The 22,788-nt window shown below is 41.0% G+C and overlaps 1 protein-coding gene across 1 annotated transcript; it reads right to left on the reverse strand.

Moving 5' to 3' along the window:
* Positions 1-1,423: 1,423 nt before the first annotated feature.
* LOC308314008 (creatine kinase U-type, mitochondrial-like) lies at positions 1,424-20,087 on the reverse strand. Its single transcript, XM_080761380.1, has 9 exons — positions 19,859-20,087; positions 17,160-17,358; positions 15,368-15,463; positions 14,651-14,872; positions 13,905-13,990; positions 10,494-10,617; positions 9,585-9,719; positions 8,970-9,095; positions 1,424-2,946 (listed from the first exon to the last, which is right to left on the reverse strand). Exons 1-9 carry the CDS (start codon positions 20,005-20,007, stop codon positions 2,833-2,835), a joined length of 1,251 nt encoding a protein of 416 aa, XP_080617506.1. The 5' UTR covers positions 20,008-20,087; the 3' UTR covers positions 1,424-2,832.
* Positions 20,088-22,788: the final 2,701 nt, after the last annotated feature.

Here is a 22,788-nt window from a genome sequence, read left to right on the forward strand (position 1 = left end):
TCATTGGTCGAGAAGCGTCGTGTTGGGACCCTTGGGACGTTTTTATAGACGCAGTCGTGGCAATCGATTCTGGTATTTATAACCATGTTTATAACTTAGAGTATATATACACTCTAAGGTTTAGGTTTATAACATTTGTGATACATAACATATCATATGTGTTTTGGTAGCTGTATGCACAGACTGCACAGTATTTAATTTCAGATTAAATGTATTCTATTGCCCAGTCAGGTACAGGTTGTCTCTGTATTGAGTTTGTGCTTGAAATGTACTGTAAATCTACAAACTGTTAATAAATATTTCAATCAATCAATCATTTATGTTATTCCATGTTTTCAATAACCTGAATATCCATTGATTTATTTTGACCGTTTATATGATAATAGAACGACCTCTCCTTCTATTCCCCTGACCTGATGATAGTTATCATGTACATTCAATAAGTGTGCAACTGTGCAATTAAAACTCCAGAACAATTACATAAAAAAAGCAATATTCCAAAATAAACAAATAATAAACGGGCACTTGGGGACAGCTGGAGATGTTGGCTCAGGGCCGAGTTGCTTGTAGAAGTATTTGTCCCATAGCCTATTGTGATATGGTGTGATACTCAAATTGTATTGTTCTGTAAATACCCTTTTTAATTCAGTCAGTGTAACATTTTACCCCAAACAATTTCCCAAATCGGGACAAAGTTTACCTTTACAAATTACAATGACTGCACAGTAAAACAGCAAAACTTAATAATTTTGGTCTGGTGTTGGTGGTCAATGTTGTGACTTCTCTTGGATCCCTTCTAGTCAAGCTGTGAGTAATTGTGAGTAGTATCCTTTTACTATAGTAACCATAAGGTTGTGACCAGGTAGGCTGCTCATGTCCAGTTGAACACACACCAGGGGGAGCCAACGTTCAGACCAAGTAGCTCTATATGCTCTTAACACAACACTTGTGTTTTGGTCAATGTGCATTGAGTTTCGTGTGAAAAGTTGTACATTTGTAACAGAAATCCTGTTTCATGTTGCTTTTGGTAATGACTGCTCAAATAACATTTGGGTTTATTAAACGTCCACTGAGTCTGTCACTATGGCAAATATAGGGCAGAGGGAAAATGTTAACCCTTCATCAGGGGAGACAATGATTGTCTGTCACTCTGCCCGGGATGAAGGTCTAATCTACATGTTCACACAGAGCCGGACTGGCTATCATTAGGGGTATGATAATTATTGTCGCATGACCCTCGAAGAGCAAGCTGATCGTAATCATACTTCCCTGAGCAGCTACCATGTTTACCATAAGTCTGGCTTGCATGCTGGGGCCAAAATCTGCCCAGATAGTACAGAAATAAATGTCTCATCTTAGAAAAATGAAAGAAATGTGTATTCTATTGCACGGATGAATCAAGGGACACCAAAGATAGAGTATACTGTTAAACAGATCATCATGGCTTCTTTAATATTAAAAGAGCGTACAACATGACATTCAATGGTGAGTTGAAAATGATATTGCTTCTTCAATAGCCCTACGGTACGGAGAGCGTGTTTATCACTCGTCTTCTGTTATAGCCACAACGTTATACCTATAAATTCCTCCGAATGGGAACCTGAGACTTTTCAATCATAGATACTCTACACATTCAGATCCATTCTCAATGGAAACAAACTTACAACTAAATGCTGTACATACAATCCACAATGGAGCATAAACATGACAAAGTGGAAAGACTATATAAGCACCAGGTAATAGTCACCTTCATATCAGATAATAGACCATCTTTTCATGTCACCACAACCAAAAATGTATTTCCGGGTAGATAAGGCCGGCAGTATTAATTTGTACACCTTACTCTTGGAAGAAAAGTAAACTTATGATATTGATATTGAGTATTAGAAACATATTATTTTGTTCTAAATATCCACAGGTTAACAAACTAAACTGTAGATAATGTAGTGGACACTTGTTATTTATCTTATATTGTGTAGATATCCAGAGAGACAATAGACATTCCACTCTGAAATACCACTTTAGCTGTATATTTACAAACATTCTGATTTGGTAATAGCCGAGGCCAATGGATAGGCCTAGACAAGAACAGGGCACATATACTTATTTAGTGTATGACATGCAGTAGGACAGTACAGTATAAGCCTGGTAGAATGTGCTTTAGGCTTACATATTAAGGAGCGTCATTGTACAAGTGCATTAGCTGCAGAGCCATATTGTGCGCGGATGCAGGGCGTGGTAAACACGCAGCCATGTTTGCTCTGTTAAAACAGTTTCTTTTGCATTCTGGCTGCTATTTAGGAGCTCAATGGAATGTATAACATGTTGTTGTTTTTGGTCAACTAAACTAATGAAATCCACGTGGGAAATCCACTACCACATTAAACTTTACACCAATGTAGCCTTTACATAGTACAATCCTCAGTGTTAATGTATCCATTTGTAACTCAGAGAGTGCACGAATGTAACATTTGTACGCTCTGCGAGTTAAAATAACACACAGTGTACACAGAAATGAGTTGTTCCGTGGTGTGTGTTATAACAGAACTATTGTTAAATAATGTGTATTTGAAATGCCCGTTGGCCAAATCCAGAATTCGCTGGCTCTAGACGGGGTTGGACGCATAGCTGCACATCATATAATTTAATATAATATAATATAATATAGAATACAACAGAAATAGCACGTGTGACGGGGGTATATAGGTGTGTATTTGTAGGGTAGCTATACTGTAGGTATAGTAACAATAAAATGTAAAGGGGTAAATAACATGGATATTAGTCAAGGACAATGTATGTCTGTGGGTTATTGTGTGCATACAGTGTGTCAGTCTACTTGAACTGCTTGGTGGCTCCAGGGATCTTGATGTCCTGTCCTCTCTCCAGCCTCTTCTCACACTCAATCAAGTAGTTGACGCCATCAATCACAGTCTGCACTAGCTGGACCTGAGGACACACACACACACACACACACACACACACACACACACACACACACACAGAGGGTTAAATATTAATATTAAACTATGATTTTCAGGCAGTTGAGAAGAAAAGGAGTACCACCGCCCGCAGCCAAATGAAGGCAGGTCCGGTGCATCACACACAACAGCAGAGATGAAGAAGATTTACTCTGCATTAAAAAGTGTCTTCTCATATGAATTGCAGTTATCTTGTGTCATTCTGTGTGAACAACCTTTACAGTCACGCTCTTTCCTGCATGTCACACACACACACACACACACACACACACACACACACACACACACACACACACACACACACACACACACACACACACACACAGAGGGTTAAATATTAATATTAAACTATGATTTGTAGGCAGTTGAGAAGAAAAGGAGTACCACCGCCCGCAGCCAAATGAAGGCAGGTCCGGCGCATCACACAACAGCAGAGATGAAGAGGATTTACTCTGCATTAAAAAGTGTCTTCTCATGTCACACACACACACACACACACACACACACACACAGTCTCACACACACACACACACACGCACACATTGGTTTTCACATGCAGGTTTTCTTGGTACTTAATCTTCTTGACTCATTACCCTGTTGCTGGCTGACTGGAGGTCATGCTGTCACACTTAAGCTTGCCCTAAAAGTACAGGAAAACTCCCTCAAATGGTGTTTAAACCCAGATGATTTTTATAGAACACCCATTATTTAAGGCTACAAAGTGCTTAGTCTACTCCAGCCTGTTCACCTTGACTGTCTCCTCTACGCAGTCTGGCTAATAATGGAACACAGAGAAAACACCTTCACAAAGATTCTGCTCCATTCCTAAATGTCACCATCTCCATTTAGGAAAGATAATAGCAATTTACTCTGATCTAATCAGCATGTATGATAGCACATAATTAGTGGTGGAGAGTACCCAAGAGTATATTTACTCAAGCGCTGTACGCTTCTGACGCACTCCTCTACTTAACTTGATTATTTTCATTTATCGATATGTTGTAGTTCTACTCTACTACTTCTAAGAGGCTAGATTAATACAATATTAACTGAAGTATTAATTATTATACTGTAACTGTAGGTTAAGCTACACTGCAGCAAATGAGAATCAGACCCATTTTTACCAGCTAAAACATTGACGCATTACTAATTACAATCCTATAACCTATTGTGAAATAGGATATTCTATCTAATCTATGTGGCAACAGTACCAAAATAGTTCATTTATTCCCTTTCATGTTTATCATGTGTTTTAATGAGGCTTAAATTTTCATCAGAATGGATTGCCTGTAAAAAGTAAGATACTAAAGGAGCATTAATGTAACCACTTAAGCCCTATCTTATTAATTGTTTTATAGCTTGCAGATCGTCTATTTTCACTTTTCGTGTGCGGAAAAAACTCATTGATGTATTTTATTTTATATTAATGACATGCCCAAAAAGGGAAGTCAGGTTGAGGCATGTCATGTTGAAAGTGCAGTCTCAAACATCTAAATTAAAACCGCAGTAAAGAGAACTTCCACAGCCTGCCTATAAATATTCAAATACGATTTCTAATAAGGCCTTTGTTAGTGGATTAATTACTCTCCCATGGGTCTACTGAACAGCTGTGATGACATGTTGGTGACATATGCACATTGCACAACATGGACAAGAAAAAAAACAGACACACAGTGAACAGAATGAGTTCTCCACGTCAGACCTCGCTCAAATAGAGTCCATTTGGTTCCATTCTTACACTCTCAGAAACAATAGGACTGGACATGAGGACTGCTGTGTAGAAAGTGTTAGCTGATAGTTCTTTCTTACAGTAGGAGTGTAGTATTTCAGAGGGTTTGTTTGACTCTCTCTGGAGCACCAGATGGGTAGTGTTTACCATATCCGAGCTGCTCAGATACAGCCAGGTGCTTAATCACGGAAAAAACTTCAAAACATTTTTTATTTAAACACATCTGATAAAGGTCATCTAGGACCAAGGCTTGTGTTTCTTTATCTGGAATAAATCATACTGGTAGAGTGTAGAACCTCTATTCAACCATCTCCCTACGACTTTTAAATAGGCTTTTCACAGTTACCCCACACAGAGTGTGCCAAGCCAAATAAGCTGTAAAGGTCAATTTCCTCCTTAAAAGCCACTCAGAATCGTAATCACAAAAAAACATTGTAGTAGATAGAATACACAAGGGTTCCAGAGATACAAATTGTGTCAAAATTTGTATCTCTGTAGTGTACAATAATAAATGCATATCAAACTGGACATCTTTGAAATGAAAAAGGTTGATAATCACTGATGTAAACTAGAAAGGCAGTTCCTGTAGAAACTGCGTGGGCTCGCATAAATTGCAATGTATAAAGTTTTTGCCGTGTCAAGTTTGAAACTCGGGGACCGGAGTAATAGTGTTCCCATTGGTGGTCTAAATCCATAATCAATATTTCGGGACTGTAGCATATTGTAAACAAAAGTAGAAAATGTATTAAAGCTGAAGTAAAAGTAAAAAAAAAGTATGAACATTTGGAAAAACTAGTTTAAGCATAAATAACTGCATAAAGCGGAATAAAGTATGTGGAAGCTGTAGAAGTGTTTTTAAAAGTTTTTCTTTAAATGTAAAAAAAATAATCTTTATTAAAAAAAATCAAGTTTTTTCTTTTTAAGTAAAAAAAATATATATATATTTTTTTCATAAGTAAAAAAAAAAAAGGTTAAAGTTTTTTTTTTTTAAGTTTGCATTTTTTTCAAAAAATTTCATTTTTTTCAAAAAACTTCATTTTTTTCAAAAAATTTCATTTTTTTTCAAAAAAATACTTTTTTTTCAAAAAAATACTTTTTTTTCAAAAAAATACTTTTTTTTCAAAAAAATACTTCTTTTTCAAAAAAATACTTTCTTTTCAAAAAAATACTTTCTTTTCAAAAAAATACTTTTTTTTCAAAAAAATACTTTTTTATTTATTTTTTTGCGTGCGTGCGTGCGTGCGTGCGTGCGCTTGCGAGAGCTGTGTAAAGGCCAGCCAATAGGAAGACAGGGTGTGTGTGTGCGTGTGTGCGTGCTCTTGCGAGAGCTGTGTAAAGGCCAGCCAATTGCACAAATAGCAGACCTACAAGCTCACAAGGTATCGCAGAGCAACTCATTGAGATCTTGTAACTTTAATGTCAGCCCTGTAATTAAGCCCTTATATGTCTCAGCTGTGGACGTAAAAGACTTCCAAGTTCTATGCCAGTACTATGACTGGGAGATTATAATGGCCGTGAATGGGGGGAAACTATGCCCCGAACAAATTGCTCTATCGCAAAAAGTAAAAGTCGAATGCAAATATTTTTTTCGCTGTGAGTGGCCTGAGATATTGAGGTACACCATGTGCGATTGTGGTGTTGGTACGATTGAAAATGTGGTTATAAGAGCGAGTTAAGAATTGTCAGCGCGATAATTTCCTCGTAAGAATTATACAATGGAGGTCAATGAGCAGATTGACTGTTTTTGTGTCACTTAAAAGGCTGTAGTTCACATTCTGTATGTCTCTGTGCTTTGGTGGTCACATTGTGTGAAAGAGGACATGTGTGGCTACAAAATGACCAAAGAACATGCGTGTAAAATGAATAATTTGGCCGGGACGACAATTTGTTTGGTAAATTTTCAAGGAAAGAATTTCAGTCTCCACACTCTAGTCAAAGAAGCTCCGCACTCTAAAATGGCACTAATTATGCGAAACGGCCTGCGATTGAACTGCGATTTCGGAAAAACCGTTTAACGTATTCGAATACGGTTTGAAACGTCCAGAGTCCAGAGTCGTGTGAGCGTTCTAAAGTTTAAATCACGTTTCTACGACAAAGTATGCCAGAGTAATGAGGCTGCAAAAGTGAGCTTGATTTAGAGATAAATCCCATACATTGTCAATGGGAGGGAAAAACTATGAATAAAGTTAAATATTTTAAAAAGTATAAACTTTTTCAAAACAACTTTTTCACCAATGAAAGTTCAAAGATAGATGAACATTATAAAGTTTGAATGAAGTTTCAAAGTGAAAGTATGACGGAGTAATAAGAGCTCAAAAAAGTTAACTGTGAAAAATGGGACCTTTCTTCCATCGACTCTCATTATAAAGGATGTTAAAAAAAGTTTAAAAGTTAAAAAGTATAAAAAGTATAAAACTTTGTAAAAATAAAAATACAAGCACACATCACTGCAAAGAGCTGAACAGTTTGAAGTTTGAACTAAATTTCTAGCATAAAGTATGTGGAAGTAGTAGGGTGGCAAAAAAACGGGTGGAATAAATAAATAAATATAGGCTGGCAATAACTAGTGTGTGCTCGCTGTGGCGAGCCCACAATTACAACGTTCAGATGTAGGCTGTTGCAACACCACGGACGGAACGGAAGGGAACATGGATCAATGCTCCTACTCTCTCCAGTGGGCTCATCGAGACAACTGAACCAACTCTATTCTTTGGCAAAAACGTCACAACAATTTAAACCACGCGCCGCCGTAGGATGGAACGCGACGCAACGGTACGATGAGCAGTGCACTGCTGAGCAACACTCTCCATGCCCGGCTGCAACCCAACACTGAAGACCCCTGTCTGTCCACGCAATTATTACATCATATATCTTACACAGAAACAGCACAAGCACACACATGCATATAACATGCAGCCATGTGTGTGTGTGTGTGTGTGTGTCTGTGTGTGCATGCACGCACACGAGCGGGCACACACACAGTGAGTGCACACATGCGCAACTAACCCTGATTTAGATGTGGTGGCGCGCCTGTGTCGCATGCTGAAAGTATAGCCAATCGACAAGCACGTGGCCTTCACGCACACGTGGCCTTCACTCACACGTGGCCTTCACTCACACGTGGCCTTCACTCACAGCCCAGCTGAGAGCTATAAGCTCTGAGCTGACGTGGCCCGTGATGTGCGGAATCGGCGTGCAACTAAGTATAAATCAGGCCTTACACAAAACAGAGAATGGCTGCATTGTGTGTGTAATCTATGTGACTCAGGCATGACGGATGTTGAGAGACACAATACAGACTCTACTCTACTCTCCCCTCCCCCTCTCCTCTCCTCTCCTCTCCAGTGATGTAGTAGAACTTTAAATGAAGCATGGCGTTAGTTCATGCAGGACATGGGAGTCTGCACGCCTCAGCTGTAATCGTCTGTCAGTCTGCTGATTGCTTTCAATCAGCCCACGCTTACCTATACACACCAATCGCAACTCATTCCCTCAACATGGCGGTCCGTTTAAATACGGCTCTCTTCTACGCTAGAGCTCTGCTTCAATTGCTTCACAGACACTGCTGCTGCTGCTGGCAAAGCTTGCTTCAACCTTTTCAGAGTCTGGCTTAAAGGTTTCATGACATTAATTTTCATTAATTTAATTTCTTTTGTTATTCTTTTAGGTTTTATATCTCAATTACACCCAAACAACCTGGGTGCAATTGAGCTCAGAAAACCTAAAAGAAAATTACAAAAAGTCACAATCCCTATAAGCCCAAATACTTGTGATTTTATGTCTGCTGATTCAAGCTAAATATAAATGTCAATGTTTTGCTCATGCATTACTATTGTATCCCTATGGGGGTTTTGCTTAACGTTCCCTCATTTTGCTTGGCATGCTGCTAAAATCTAAATTCTGAGAACATCTCCCAGACAGAGCGGAGTCTTTAACGGCAAGTTTAACCGTATTTGTTGCAATAGACTCTATAAGATGTCACACGCATACACTCTATTGAATAGAGGGTATGCGTGTGACATCATCATCAAACCCGGAAGTTATGCAGGAATGCCTATACTGAGTGTCAAAACACTGGCCTTGACAGCCCATGCATCCAAACAGAAAAGTCCTATCTGATTGCATTAAACAACGTTAAACAATGTTAAACCCACTTTGCATGTTGCTTTGCCACTCGATTTGCATGCGCATACCCTCTATAAATGGTTAAATCTATTGTACTTTGACGTGACTCTCCCCGGCTGAGTCCCCGGCGGTGTTACCTCAGAGTGTCCCAGGCGGTCCAGGTTGGAGATATCAAAGGTTCCCCCTACAGCTGCCGTGTCCACGCCTCCCGTCCCTCTCTTCTGGAGCCGCAGGTTCTCCAGGATCTTACTGAACCTAGGGTCCTGTGGGTCCCCGTTCGGTGGAGAACATAAAAGAAAACATGTCGCAAATACACACGTGTGAATATTAACCATTGTGTAGTTTATTGACACATCCTGAGCTACAGTAGTAGCCTAAATGTAAAATATCGTCAGCTCCTTTAGGGGGTTCCTTTAGGGGGTTCCAGGTGGTGCCCAGCTAAATGATGGAGAGTTGGTCATCAAATGGTCCCTTATTAGATCTTTAACTCTTGAGAGAAGTCTACACAATTAGAGAATGTATAAGAATTATTATTTTGATCAACGTTTGCCTGTTATTTATCCTAATGGTACTACATCAATACAGCATGGAATTGTGGAGAAAATCTTATCCAACGATAACAAAATATTCTTTGGTTTTGGGTCTGAGAGGCAAAATCTCATCAAATGAATGGTGGTCCGTGGCTCAAATGCTGAATGAATAATGGTCCTTGATATAAAATGGGTTGAAAACCACTGGCATATATTGCTGACCTTTGCGAGGTTGGGCAGCTTGACGTGGACCCCCGCACGCAGCCCTGTCCCCAGGTTAGAGGGACAGGTGAGGACGTAACCCAGGTTCTCGTTCCACATGAACTCCCAGCCTTTCTCCTGGATCAGATTCTCCACCTGAGAGAGAGAGAGAGAGAGAGAGAGAGAAAGAGGAGATACACAGAAAGTAAACGAGATGGACAGTAAAACGTTTTTTTTTTGACAGGTGCGAAGCAGCCTGGCCTACATTTGCACGTCCACTACTGACAACCGCAAAGACGACTCTAAACACGACCTAGACATGATTGGCTGTAGAGTGATGCCATCGGTTTTGATATCACTAATTTGACGGAGATTAATCAATACAAAAAATGATACTCAATGAAGTATAATTAAGCTTCAATATTTAACTTTAAAATCAATGAATAAGCAAACAACTACAAGTACATTTATAAAATGGCAGGTGTAGTTCCAGACTCTATAGCATTTGGAGATTGCGGAATAGTTGTCTGCGCGAGACTACACTTTCCATAATAGGGAACTTAGATCGCTGTCAGGGATAAATAATTGATGTTGGAGTTTCCTTTCGTTTATCTGTGTGTGTGTGTGTGTGTGTGTGTGTGTGTGTGTGTGTGTGTGTGTGTGTGTGTGTGTGTGTGTGTGTGTGCATGTGTCAAACTGCTGCTCTGTCACACACTTTTGTGTTTACCATTTAAACTACTTGAATATATGAACACTGGCATGAGGCACACACACACACACACACACACACACACACACACACACACACACACACACACACACACACACACACACACACACACACACACACACACACACACACACACACACACACACACACACACACACACACACACACACACACACACACACACACACACACACACCTACCTGTGTGAGACCTCTGCAGAACCTGTCAAACACTCTCTTCATGTTTCCTCCCTTCTCCATGGAGATGACCCTGGTGTGATCCTCCTCATTGATCCAGATCAGGAACGTCTTCTCGTTGTTGTGCCTACGGAGGTCAGAGAGGGACAAATATGAATATTAGTGTAGACCACCCTGTTTCAATATGGACCGTTCCTATTCATGACCTGTTTTTGTGTGTTACTTCAGGGGTTCTCAACCTGGGGGTCGCGACCCCTCTGGGGGGGGGGAGGTCGCCAAAGTATTTTTGGGGGGGGTCCTCAGATTATTATTTTCTTTTTGCAACTGAATGGCTGGAAAATGTCAATTAAGAGTTTACATAGTACACGCATAAACTTTCCTTAAAGATTATATCTGGTTTCAGGTTTTGATGTATCTTCTCTATTATTAAGGTTATTGTAGCGGTCAATTTGTATTGTATTTGTATTGTTCTACTTTAAAGCCTTTGGGGTCCCCAATGGGTCTATTACTAGGCCCTCCTTTCCCCCCTCTACACCAACAGCTATATCTTACCACCACCTCTTATCCCTGAACTTATTTGCCATTTTTACTATTTTAAAACATTTGCACTTATGTAAAGCACCTTGGATAAAGGCGCTATATAAATGCACCATTTACCACAACTCGTAAATGTAGATTGGCCAGTTGAACTATTTTAAAATGGAAAATAAGTTTAGGGATAAGGGGTAAGGGGTAGCACAAGATAGAGCCCCAAATCTATTTGCCAAAAACATGCAGATTTTCACTTGGGTTGATGAGTCACCCCAGAATAAGGATGCTAGGGTTCATGTAGTTCACCCAGAATAAGGATGCTAGGGTTCATGTAGTTCACCCAGAATAAGGATGCTAGGGTTCATGTAGTTCACCCAGAATAAGGATGCTAGGGTTCATGTAGTTCACCCAGAATAAGGATGCTAGGGTTCATGTAGTTCACCCAGAATAAGGATGCTAGAGTTCATGTAGTTGATTAGTCACCCCAGAATAAGGATGCTAGGGTTCATGTAGTTCACCCAGAATAAGGATGCTAGGGTTCATGTAGTTGATTAGTCACCCCAGAATAAGGATGCTAGGGTTCATGTAGTTGATTAGTTACCCCAGAATAAGGATGCTAGGGTTCATGTAGTTGATTAGTCACCCCAGAATAAGGATGCTAGGGTTCATGTAGTTGATTAGTCACCCCAGAATAAGGATGCTAGGGTTCATGTAGTTGATTAGTCACCCCAGAATAAGGATGCTAGGGTTCATGTAGTTGATTAGTTACCCCAGAATAAGGATGCTAGGGTTCATGTAGTTGATTAGTCACCCCAGAATAAGGATGCTAGGGTTCATGTAGTTCAAGTTCAAATAAAAAATCATGTTACTGATCTATCTAGAGAAACGGGGACGTGTTCCCACACGTAGACCTTCTTTAGCCATTCAAACTAGTGCTTTGTAGTCAGATTCATATGCCAGACTTCCGCAAGATAAATGTGTATCAGGAGAGAGCATAAAAAACAATCATACAATATACAGTCACACACACACACACACACACACACACACACACACACACACACACACACACACACCTGTGGTAAGACTGAAATTCCATCGTCCTGTCTAAATTCTTCAATGTCTCCTTCTTTATAGCATCAGTAACAGAATAATGGTCTAGTCAAGAATTTTATGTAGCAACATGTTGTCCAAACACAAACAGCCATTTGTCCTAGTAGAGAGATAGGAAACGGAGGGCTGTGCAGGTGAAGGACATCGCAACACAGGAAGGATTCCAGCTGGTATCCAAGCAGGGAGTTGTGATTAAGCTACACTATCACCACATTAGCATTCTGAAAGCCTTTTCCCATCAGCTGCTGCTGCAGCAGCACAGTTACCCGAGCTGACCTTGTGAGGAACTGCTGAAGGTTTAAACGAGGTAATGGATCCAGGAGAAAGCAGAGAAAGCCAGAGAAAGCCAGAGAAAGCCAGAGAAAGCACTACTCGTGGGAAGGAACGGGACAGAAGAGAGACAAGCAAGGACAGAGGAGGGACACATGGGGAGAAAGGAATAGAGAGATGGGAGAACGTGATAAACGGTGACAGTAATTATTTAAAAAAAATCACACCGCTGTGAAGTGAGGGGCGCTCTCATCTTCGTACATCATCATGACGTAACATGTCGATTTGTTCAGACACAATGACATAAATTCTCCATTCATTGTCAATGGGAATTTAATAAAAAATAGCCGTTTTGCACAGACACATATGACGTATATTCACCATTCATTGTCAATGGGAATTTGTGTAGTACAAAAATACCGATTTTCTCAGACACTGAGACACATATGATGTAAATGCTCCATTCATTGTCAATGGCATTTAATGTTTGTGTTAGGACAAAAAACTACACTATAGCTGAATATAGGACTGATTGGTCCAGCAAAAGAGAAACTGGAGAAAACAAAGGGAGAGAGAAATACAGAGCGGGAATATTGAGAGTGTGTGAGAGGAGGTATGGACGGTAGAGAGAAAGTGAGAGGGGGCAGCTAGTCAGGGAAGGAAGTAAGAGAGGAGAGAGAGATAGAGAAAGAATAGATAATGAGGGAGAGTGGAGGACGAAGTGCTGGCAGGCTGCCATTTCTGAGGCCAGCAGAAAGGGAGGTCGTGAGACAGAGAGGAATGGAGGTGTGTGATGATGATGATGGGTGGATGAAGAAAGGAGGAAAGGAGGAAAGAAAGGAAGGAAGTGCATCTGGATAAAGGAAAAACTAAAGGGATAAGAGTGGAGAGAAGAGACAGAGAGAGACAGAGAGAGATACTGTATGGTGGGAGAGAAGAGATAAGAGAAGAGACAGAGAGAGATAGGACAGGAGAGAATGAGGTGATTGATACTGTATGCTGAACCAGGTGCTGATAATCAACTCTGAGAGGTCATTGTCCACCAATGGTCAAATGATCCACCACATCTCAAGACAATAGTCAATCTCATAAAACTGAAGAGTAAAAAACTATCCATGGCAGAAAAACTATAATTTTTTCATTATTACTTTTTTAGTATGCCAGCATCAGAGTTTTGTATTCTGTGCGAGCAGCGACCGGGAGCCAGTGCAGGGAGCGGAGCAGGGGGGAGACATGTGAGAATTTTGGCTGGTTGAAGTCCAAGCGAGCTGCGGCATTTTGGACCAGTTGGAGAGGCTTAAGTGCACAGTAGTGCACTTAAGTAAGGAGGGAGTTACAATAATCAAGTTTTGACAAGACTGTTGTCTGGATTAGGAGCTGGGCTGATTCCTGGGTGAGGAACGGTCTAATTCGTCGTATGTTATAGAGTGTGAACCTACAGGATGGAGTGACAGCTGTGATGTGAGTGTATCATCTGTGAGGATAGGATTCCTTGCTTACCATATACCACGGGCGTCGGGCCAATCACGAGCCATGCCTGCACAAGTCAGGAGAGGAGACACAGGCTTGTCAAACAAGAAGTGATCCTGTGAGAGACAGAAGACATTGTGATTAAAAATAATTTCGCTTTTTGGCAGCTCAACAAGATATGTGGCAGCATCTTTTAATCTGTCGACATCATGTGCTAACAACTATACACCCAGTATGGGAATCCAGCACAAGACCTGTATTACAGGTAATGTCCTCTCCACACCTCAAAGATAGGGACACAGATCATTTGAAACCCTGGAAATTCAAAAAATGTGGCAAAACAGAAACTGATTTTATCATCATAAATCATATAATTTAATTTCACGTAGACAGGCTTCCAGAGCCTATATATGCAAATATAGCTGGTTTTGAATGAGAGACATCGACAATGTAGCCCAATAGTTGTCTAGATATGGTGTAAATATCTGAAGTGGTGCCTTATCTCTTCCCCTACCTTTACCATGTTCTACAAAAGAAATGGAACACAGTAAAATCCTCAGTGTTCATTTATCCATTTGTAACTCTGCTACTATTGGAGTTACAGATCCGTAATTGCCTCAAGGGCCCCTGGGGGTCCCTGGACCCCACGTTTGCTGAAATAGTGGTTCAGAGTTCAATCATGGCAACACTCAGGACTTCACTGTGAAGTTTGCTTCAGTTTTTCAGGCAGAGGCCATAATATAAGATGCTTCAGCAGCCAACCTGAACAGACTCACGTCAATGAGCTGCTGCTGCTCCTGGTCTGTCATGGAGGTCAGGCTGTAATACTTCCCGGTCAGGTCTCCCTGCAGTCCCGCCAGGGCGTCCACCGCCACCCTCTCCACCTCGCGGCGCTCTGCGCGGGTGCAGGCGGGGGGCAGACTCAGCCCGCGGATGCTGCGGCCCGTCCTCACCCTGGACGACAGCACGTACTTCTCATCGAACTGGCCAGACGTAATCTGAGGGTGCCGGAGACACAGGGTTGGATGTCAAGGCTGTTGTGTGTTATATGGATTTATATGTCGTCTAACATAATGCCTTCGCTATAGACAGGACCGGCAGTGAGCGGTTAAGGGTTAAGTGTCTAAGGACACCTGGGAATCACAAGGTCCACGATCTGCCTACAGTGCCTAGTAGAGTGGGTGACAAAATACTCCATCTGCAGGTCTCTAGTGCCTAGTCTATGCATGGCACTGTGCCCGAGCAAGACACTTAACCCATAACTGCTCCTTGGGTACTGTAGCACCTATTGCTCCTAATAGTTATGAACTTATGATGGGTAAATGCAGAGTACCCATTTCATATATAGTGCACATGTATAGTGACAACTACCCCAACCACAACAATATAACAACAAATATCTTGTGCTCACTGCCAGTAGGCCACAGAAGTAACTAAAATAAGCATAAATTAGGCCTTAAGCCCTGGTTGGAATAATACGTAAAGTAGAGTACCTTACTACAGTCCAGGTCAGTGGGGTGCTTCATGGTTAGAGGGTCGTAACCATTATGCCTTTCTTTAATGATCGGGATCAACAGGTCTCCAAACACCTAGAAACAAACAAACAAAACATTCATTATATTACTTTGAATAACATGCGCGTGGATGTGGATTACAGTATGACGAGAGTTTTTACATCTACAGTACATCTCTGATTTATCTTTTTCCTCTGTGTTATATGACAGCTAGCAGTGTGTTCAACATCTAGAAGGTGTCATGATCTGGAATCTGAATACTGCGGAAGTTCAAGGATTGCATCGCCGACAACGGCTATTCTCACTCAAGCAAAGATGGCTTTAGAGAAGACACTAGACCTAGATAGTGGGGATATGCATTTGGTGCAATAGAGGGTATGCGCATGCATAAAAGGAATGGCAAATCGATTGGCAAAGTGAGCTTAATGTGGTTTAATGTCGTTTAATGCAATCAGACTTTTCTGTTTGGATGTATGGGCTGTCAAGGCTAGAAAGTAGTTTTTTGCCACTTAGTAGGTGTTCCCGCATAACTTCCAGGTATGAATGATGATTGTCACACGCATACCTTCTATACTCCAAACAAATGAACATTATCTAGTACAACATGAGGCTGTGTTTTCCCTGTTCATATTTGTCAATATACAGTATTGAAATGTGACAGCCCGGCCCTGCAATATTCATGTGCTACTGTACTTGGTAATTAACATGACCCTGGAATAGGATTGGATTGGAACAGATTTGGGCAGATTTGTGCTCTTTCAACATCAGACACACTCTCTCCTACTGAGCATGTGGACACTCGATTAAGAGGTAAAGTGCGATGTAGCCCAAATAAAAGAAAGTAAATGCGGTTGAACACAATGCCACATACAAACGTGTGTATTTGCTGCGGCTGTATGTTTAAGGACCACGCCAGAAGGATGTTTTCAGGTCCATGGAACAAAGCCAGAACCGAGGGATTCTACATCACTGCCAACAAACAAAGAACCCACTTTACACAAGTCTAGTCTTGAGACTTGAATGGATACATTTTCAACGTAAAAACAGTAAGTGGAATAAACTGAATCAGAAAAGAGGCTTTCCTGGAATTCCCGTTACTACAGTAGGCAACACAGCCAAACGACTGATCATTTTTAAACCAATTACAGAGTATGGTGTATCAACAGTCTAAGTCAGGGTGTGCAGAAATGTTGACTAGTTTGAATGCCAATCCTGTGTTTAAAACCAATATGCCGCTTCATTTACACTGGAAAAAACATATTTTGTTGTTCATACAAACTTGCCGAAATGTGTTACTATGGCTATGCTTTATTTATAGTAAGGCTGGAACATTAGTCACTGGTAACTGCCACTGCACCATAGTGCACCAGTGAATCAACTGAATTGAATCAACATGGTTGTTTACTCCCTCCCCATTTGTGATTCGAAATCCAATGTAGTGTTCTTTGAAATAATGCAGTGAGTCATATAAGGGTTAATGGCCAAAGTGTTTGACTTCACAAACTCAAAAGCTGTTGGCAGAGTCCTTGGATACAAGTGTTCATTGAAACATGTCAATGAAACATTTAAACACTGTCATTAGATAAGGAAACCCTTTCTGTAAATGGGAATAAGTAACCATACTGTTCACTGTATATATAATATTTATATATATATTTTACTTGTTATGGCTGCAAATATCCTGCATACTCTTAATTTCTTTGGAAGTCTAATAACAAAACATGATCCATGACAAACTCCTCTTTCATCACAGTTATATTATATGTCTGACCTCGTATGTCTCCTCGTCCCCAGCCACCATGCCCACGGTCTTGATGAAGGGGTGTCCAGGGTTGTCAACACCTGTCTGGATGGCCTGGTCCAGGGTGTAGCCGTTGGGAGTGGCCTTGTCCACCAGCTTGGCATAGATAGCCGGGCTGAGGTGGCTGGCCATGCAGTTGTTGTGCTTGCGTAGGTCCGGGTACTCAGCACTGTTACAAAGAGTTAAGTTTGTTTTAGTCTGTGTTGTGATTAGTCAATAGGATCACAGTGGACACATGGTGGTGAAATATGCGATAAAAACAACACTGAAGATAAAAATCAGACGCAGCTCGTCTGAACTGAGTGGTGCTGTACTGTACTTGTGCTGTACTGTACTGTACTGTACTGTACTGTACTGTACTGTACTGTACTGTGTACTGTACTGTACTGTACTGTACTGTACTGTACTGTACTGTACTGTACTGTACAAGCTCTCCTCCTTTGAATGCTTATTGCCGATTGCTGCTATGACTTGAAGAACAGTGGTACAAGGGTTATATTTTAACCATTTTGAACCTCAGTATGCACAATAGGGCGGAACATATATGACCACAATGGAAGTCTTTTTTGTGTTATGTGTTATCTTTTTGTGTTATGTACTTAAGGTCTTTCTTTCTTCTATTGTGGTCCTTGGCTAGCCTCGCAGTGGCCGTACACTACACTACACTACAGTATGAAGGTTTCATGTTGTTTTCACTTCCCATGTTGTCACAAATCGGCCTGACTCTAGACTTCAATCTCCCCTCCACCAACCTGTTCCCAGATCTGTTACTTAGTTAAAACCCCTTCACACCTCCCACCCGCCATGCCCATGCTTCCCACTACGGTGGACCAGTGCAAAATGACTAGAAGCTATAGTTTGTCTCTTTTTGGCTGCTGCAGTCCGTTGGACATGTGTGAAGGGATTCAAGGCCAGGGAAAGCATCTTTTGTTTGACAGTAGTGGCTGTGTAATGCACAATAGGGCTTTAAGGATCCTCTTCAGACCCCCTCTCGGCCTCTCCAACCATATTGTCCTACCCAGAATATAGCTGACATGGAGCATGGCTAGTTAACCCATTTCTTTTAGGGGGGGAACCCCTTTTGGTGCTAGCATTATGTTATGCTTTAGCTATAAAATAGCAGATCTACAAGCTCATAGCGCGCCACAGAGTGGCGCACTACGAGCTTGTAGGTCTGCTATTTTTGAAAAATCGAAGAACCACTGACATAGAAACATAGATTTTTCAGAAAACTGTCAGGATGTAGAAGACTTTTTTAGAATCTGATCTCAGGTCAAAATGGGTTAACAGAACAGGATATGTCTGCGACTCCTGGAGAGAGAGAGCTGGAGTCACGATGCCACAGAACATCTAATCTAATAAAAAAGTCTTGCTGAATTTACAACATCAATAATGTGAAGGCTTAACGACCGTTTGTGTATCCAAACAGCCACGTCTAACCATGCAGCGAACGCTTGGGCCTTATCCAAAGACTCACTTTAATTTGGCTCTCATATCCAACTGGAAAGATGCTCTCCACAGAGAACAGATCTCCCTGGCAGTGCTGCAGTCTATTTATATTGCTTGGCCACGTCGTGCACGCACGAGCTGTGTGTGTCGCAATGTATCTGTGTGTGTGGGGTGGTGCACGTACACAGTGTATCTGTGTGTGTGGGGTGGTGCACGTACACAGTGTATCTGTGTGTGTGGGGTGGTGCACGTACACAGTGTATCTGTGTGTGTGGGGTGGTGCACGTACACAGTGTATCTGTGTGTGTGGGGTGGTGCACGTACACAGGTGCCCGTTATGTTAGTCGCTGTATGTCTATTTCTGTCTCAGGAATTACTATAAAACTGATGATTAAAACTATAAACTAGGTAGAATCAATGGGGACAGTATGGTAATACATCCACCATTTTTTTAAATACACCCTTGAAAATGTCTCTCTGACAGAGTGACAAGCACCACCAGACAACCACCAGCCCATCCCTCAGGCCAAGGTGTAGCAGTCTACCAATTACAATATGTTTTATAGGCTATAGGCTATACAGTACAATACAGTAAATCCAGGTCACTAGAATATGACGATGGCTCCCTGATATGAACCAGCTGGGTTGTCTTGGAGTTCAAGCGAGGACATTCCAGATCGTTCTATTGCTCATATTAGGCGCTATTAAAGAACACCTGCAGCTTAGTTGGAAGACTTGGAACATGGCAAAAGTGTGAATATGAAATTGCATGTGTCCATCCAATCTACATCCCTTCACAGAAGGATTTTATTCATCAATGAATTAATTACCATATTGTCATCAGATTATCAGCCTCAAACAATCAGCCACCGCGGAATTGTATGTAGGCTACAGGCTATATGTAAAAGGTTCCGAAACGCGTTAATTGGTGTACAGGACAGAATCCCTAACGTTTTATTGGCAGAAAACTCCGGCGAAGAACTGTATTTGACTGAACTGTAGGGCAGGGCAGTCTATCAATCAACACGGAATATGAAATAGAAACAAATATCAAGACTAGATCTGATGACAGACAGTGTGTGTGTGCGTGATTTCTCTCATGTGATGATCGTTTAGGCAGTATGGAGGGTTAAACAATCATAATAATGGGAAGAAAAAGCGTGTGCGTGACTGCAATGCAATAACCATAGCCTACGGGGGCCGGCGCGTCGGTCTTTTACCTGGCGGGGTACAGTCTCCGTACCGGGGTTCCAGCGCTGACATGTTCCCGGTGGAGCAGAAGCCCAGCCGTTAACGAGCCCGCTCCCACTAATGACAAGATGCCCAGATTCCGTTTAGAGGACACGATCCTGGTGAAGCTGCTTGCCATTTTACCGTTTTCTCTCTGCCTTTTTTATATTTTCCGTGTGATGGTGATGCGACGCCTGTGGAATGAGAGCGAATGTGAGAGCAAATGAGGCAAGTATTCTCGTTGTAGACGAAAGAGGGAGGAGGAGAGAGAGAGAGAAGGGGAGAGAGAGAGAGAGGGAGAGAGAGAGAGAGAGAGAGAGAGAGAGCTCTATATGTTTTGATTGATTGAATACTTTTAACAGTTTTCAGACAAAAGAAAAAGCTCAGGAAAGTACAGTTCAATAAACTTACGTCTAGCTGCTAGGATTTAAAAGCAAAAAAGCCTGTGCCATGGCTGCCATTCCTTCATTATTCAATTCATCAGAACATTTAATGACATATGTAAAAAGTAAACATATAGGCCATAGTGGGCGTGGTTTTCTGGCACCACTGAAAAATCTGCCATTCATTAATTTTTCCCATAGCCTAGAGATTTACAAACATATTTATAGGATATCAATTTTAACCCTATAGAATCAAGCCATCCAGGATCATGGTGAATCATGGCCATAAAACCTTTGATATTGTAGGAGAAAAAAACGCTAAACAAATCATATATAAATGTATTAAATATTCGTATCCCCCTAGGCTTGCAACAATTTATATAAATATTTTTGTAAATCTCTATGAGTAAAATGAATGGCAGATTTTTCAGTGGTGCCATGTGACTGTGAACCTATACAGAGAATAAAGGCACGGTCGCCATTACAAAGTATATAGCCTCCATCATATTTCTAAATATGATATAGCCTATTTGATCAAGCAGCTACACCTGCATGCACGCAGGACTGACAGTGGACTGGAGTAGCCTATTGTCTTTTAAAGATCTGTTAACTTGGATGATATGGTCTGACTATATGACAACCTGTTGCAGCAGGTGCAGGATATAGCCTACAGATATTTCATTAAAGCATGTCACTTTCTATTTTCTAATGTGCCTGGATACATTTCACCCGGCTTGATGTGCAATTATTTTGTGGAAAAAATATATAGCCTATTAACCGAGGGCAGGCATATCAGATAGACTACTAGAGCCTTGAATGACATACCCATATCCTGTCCTTATATTCACAAAGACTTGATCAACATGCGATGAGATGAGATTTAGCCTCTCACACCCAAAACTATAAGTATGTTTTGTTTTCGTTTGATAGTTTCGTTGGACAAGAATTCTTTACATTCTCTAATTGTGTAGAATTCTTGTAAATTAAGTAGTGAAGATGTTTAACAATAATTTAACTCTTGAGAGCGTAAAATGAAATTGGTATATCATTTTACGCTCTCAAGAGTTAAAGATCTATAAGGGTCCATTTGGTTACCAACTCTCTGTCATTTAGTATAGGGACCACCTGGAAGCCCCTCAAGGACCACTGGTTGAAAACCACTGCTCTAAACAAACGTTTATAAAAAAAGTCCATAGACTTGGCTGCCATATGACGTAATTTCAAAAGCCAGACATTGGAGGGGCTAACACCCATCAGTCACAATGGAACTCAACTGAGCGTGTTTAAGGACAAGGAACTCAGTGTTAATTTGTAATACTAGTAAAGAAGGAACACTTGGCTTTCAGTAAATAATACCCTGAGCTCCTTATGAGGGATAATTTCACTGCAGGTGAAATGGTCAAAACATGATGGCCATACAATACACTCAACAGGGCCTGGATATACATAATTATGTACAACCTTATGTAGTGTGGGTGGGGGGGAAATGCTGGTAAAAATGTGCATACAAAGAAAGAATTTACATAGATTGTGGTGACTTGACCGTTTTGGAAAGCAGCCAGTATTTGGGGTTTTCATCCAAATGCCACAGCAGGGTTTTCACCTGCTGCGGCTTGAAGAAAGAATCTGGTTTATAAATAAGCATATTAGATACATTACATACAGCAAAATAAAATATGCAGTGTAAAACGTCACTCTGAGAGTCAGGGCAGATTTCGCTGTGCAGATGTGACCAATTTGACCTTGCGTTTAAAAATATGCAGAGATGGACACGTTAGTCTTACCTGTTGCAGAACCCAACCCAGTACCTGGAAAGAACACGTCCCCTGGAAAGACGCTGCGCCCAAAGAGTCCAGTGTAGGCGTGCCTGACGTGAACAATACAACACCAACAATGGCTGCCTGACAACCTACAGCATGACTAATGACTCAGATACACAGAAACAAAATATACTCCGACCTTTGAACACCAGTTTTTGTTGATTCAGGTTTACTTTTATCAGGTGATAGCTGATAAAGCATAAAGGACACTGATTATTTCAGAACAGTTTTCTTGTACTGTACAGAGCTGCTCTGCACAGTCTGCAGGCTACATTATTTAAATAAAACAAAAACATTTTACTACCTCATATTTTTGAGCGGCGCTAGCCCCTCCTATGTCCAGCTTGAGTGTTTGTGTATCCCATCCATCAATCTTCAACCGCTTATCCGTAGTCGGGTTGTGGGGGCAACAGCAGCAGTGCTTTTTCTTTGCCCCAAAGATGAATATGTTTTGTGTGTATGTGATTGTGTGCATGCTGGTAATTGACATTACATTTTTTCAGACTCTGTAACATTCCAGGATAGTGGAAGTGTTGTCTGGCTTGAGAGACTACTTGGCCACAAATTGACAAATCTCATGATGTTTAAAAATGTCTATGACCCATAGGAACATTGTTCCATTATCCCGAAATAAATAATACCTACCAGAGGATTTATTTAAGAAACATAGTTTTTATTTACAAAAAAACTTTCACATTCTATATTTACATTATAAAT

The sequence above is a fragment of the Protomyctophum bolini genome (genome assembly GCF_963924005.1).
Source record: "Protomyctophum bolini genome assembly, chromosome: 4".
Lineage (NCBI taxonomy): Eukaryota > Metazoa > Chordata > Actinopteri > Myctophiformes > Myctophidae > Protomyctophum > Protomyctophum bolini.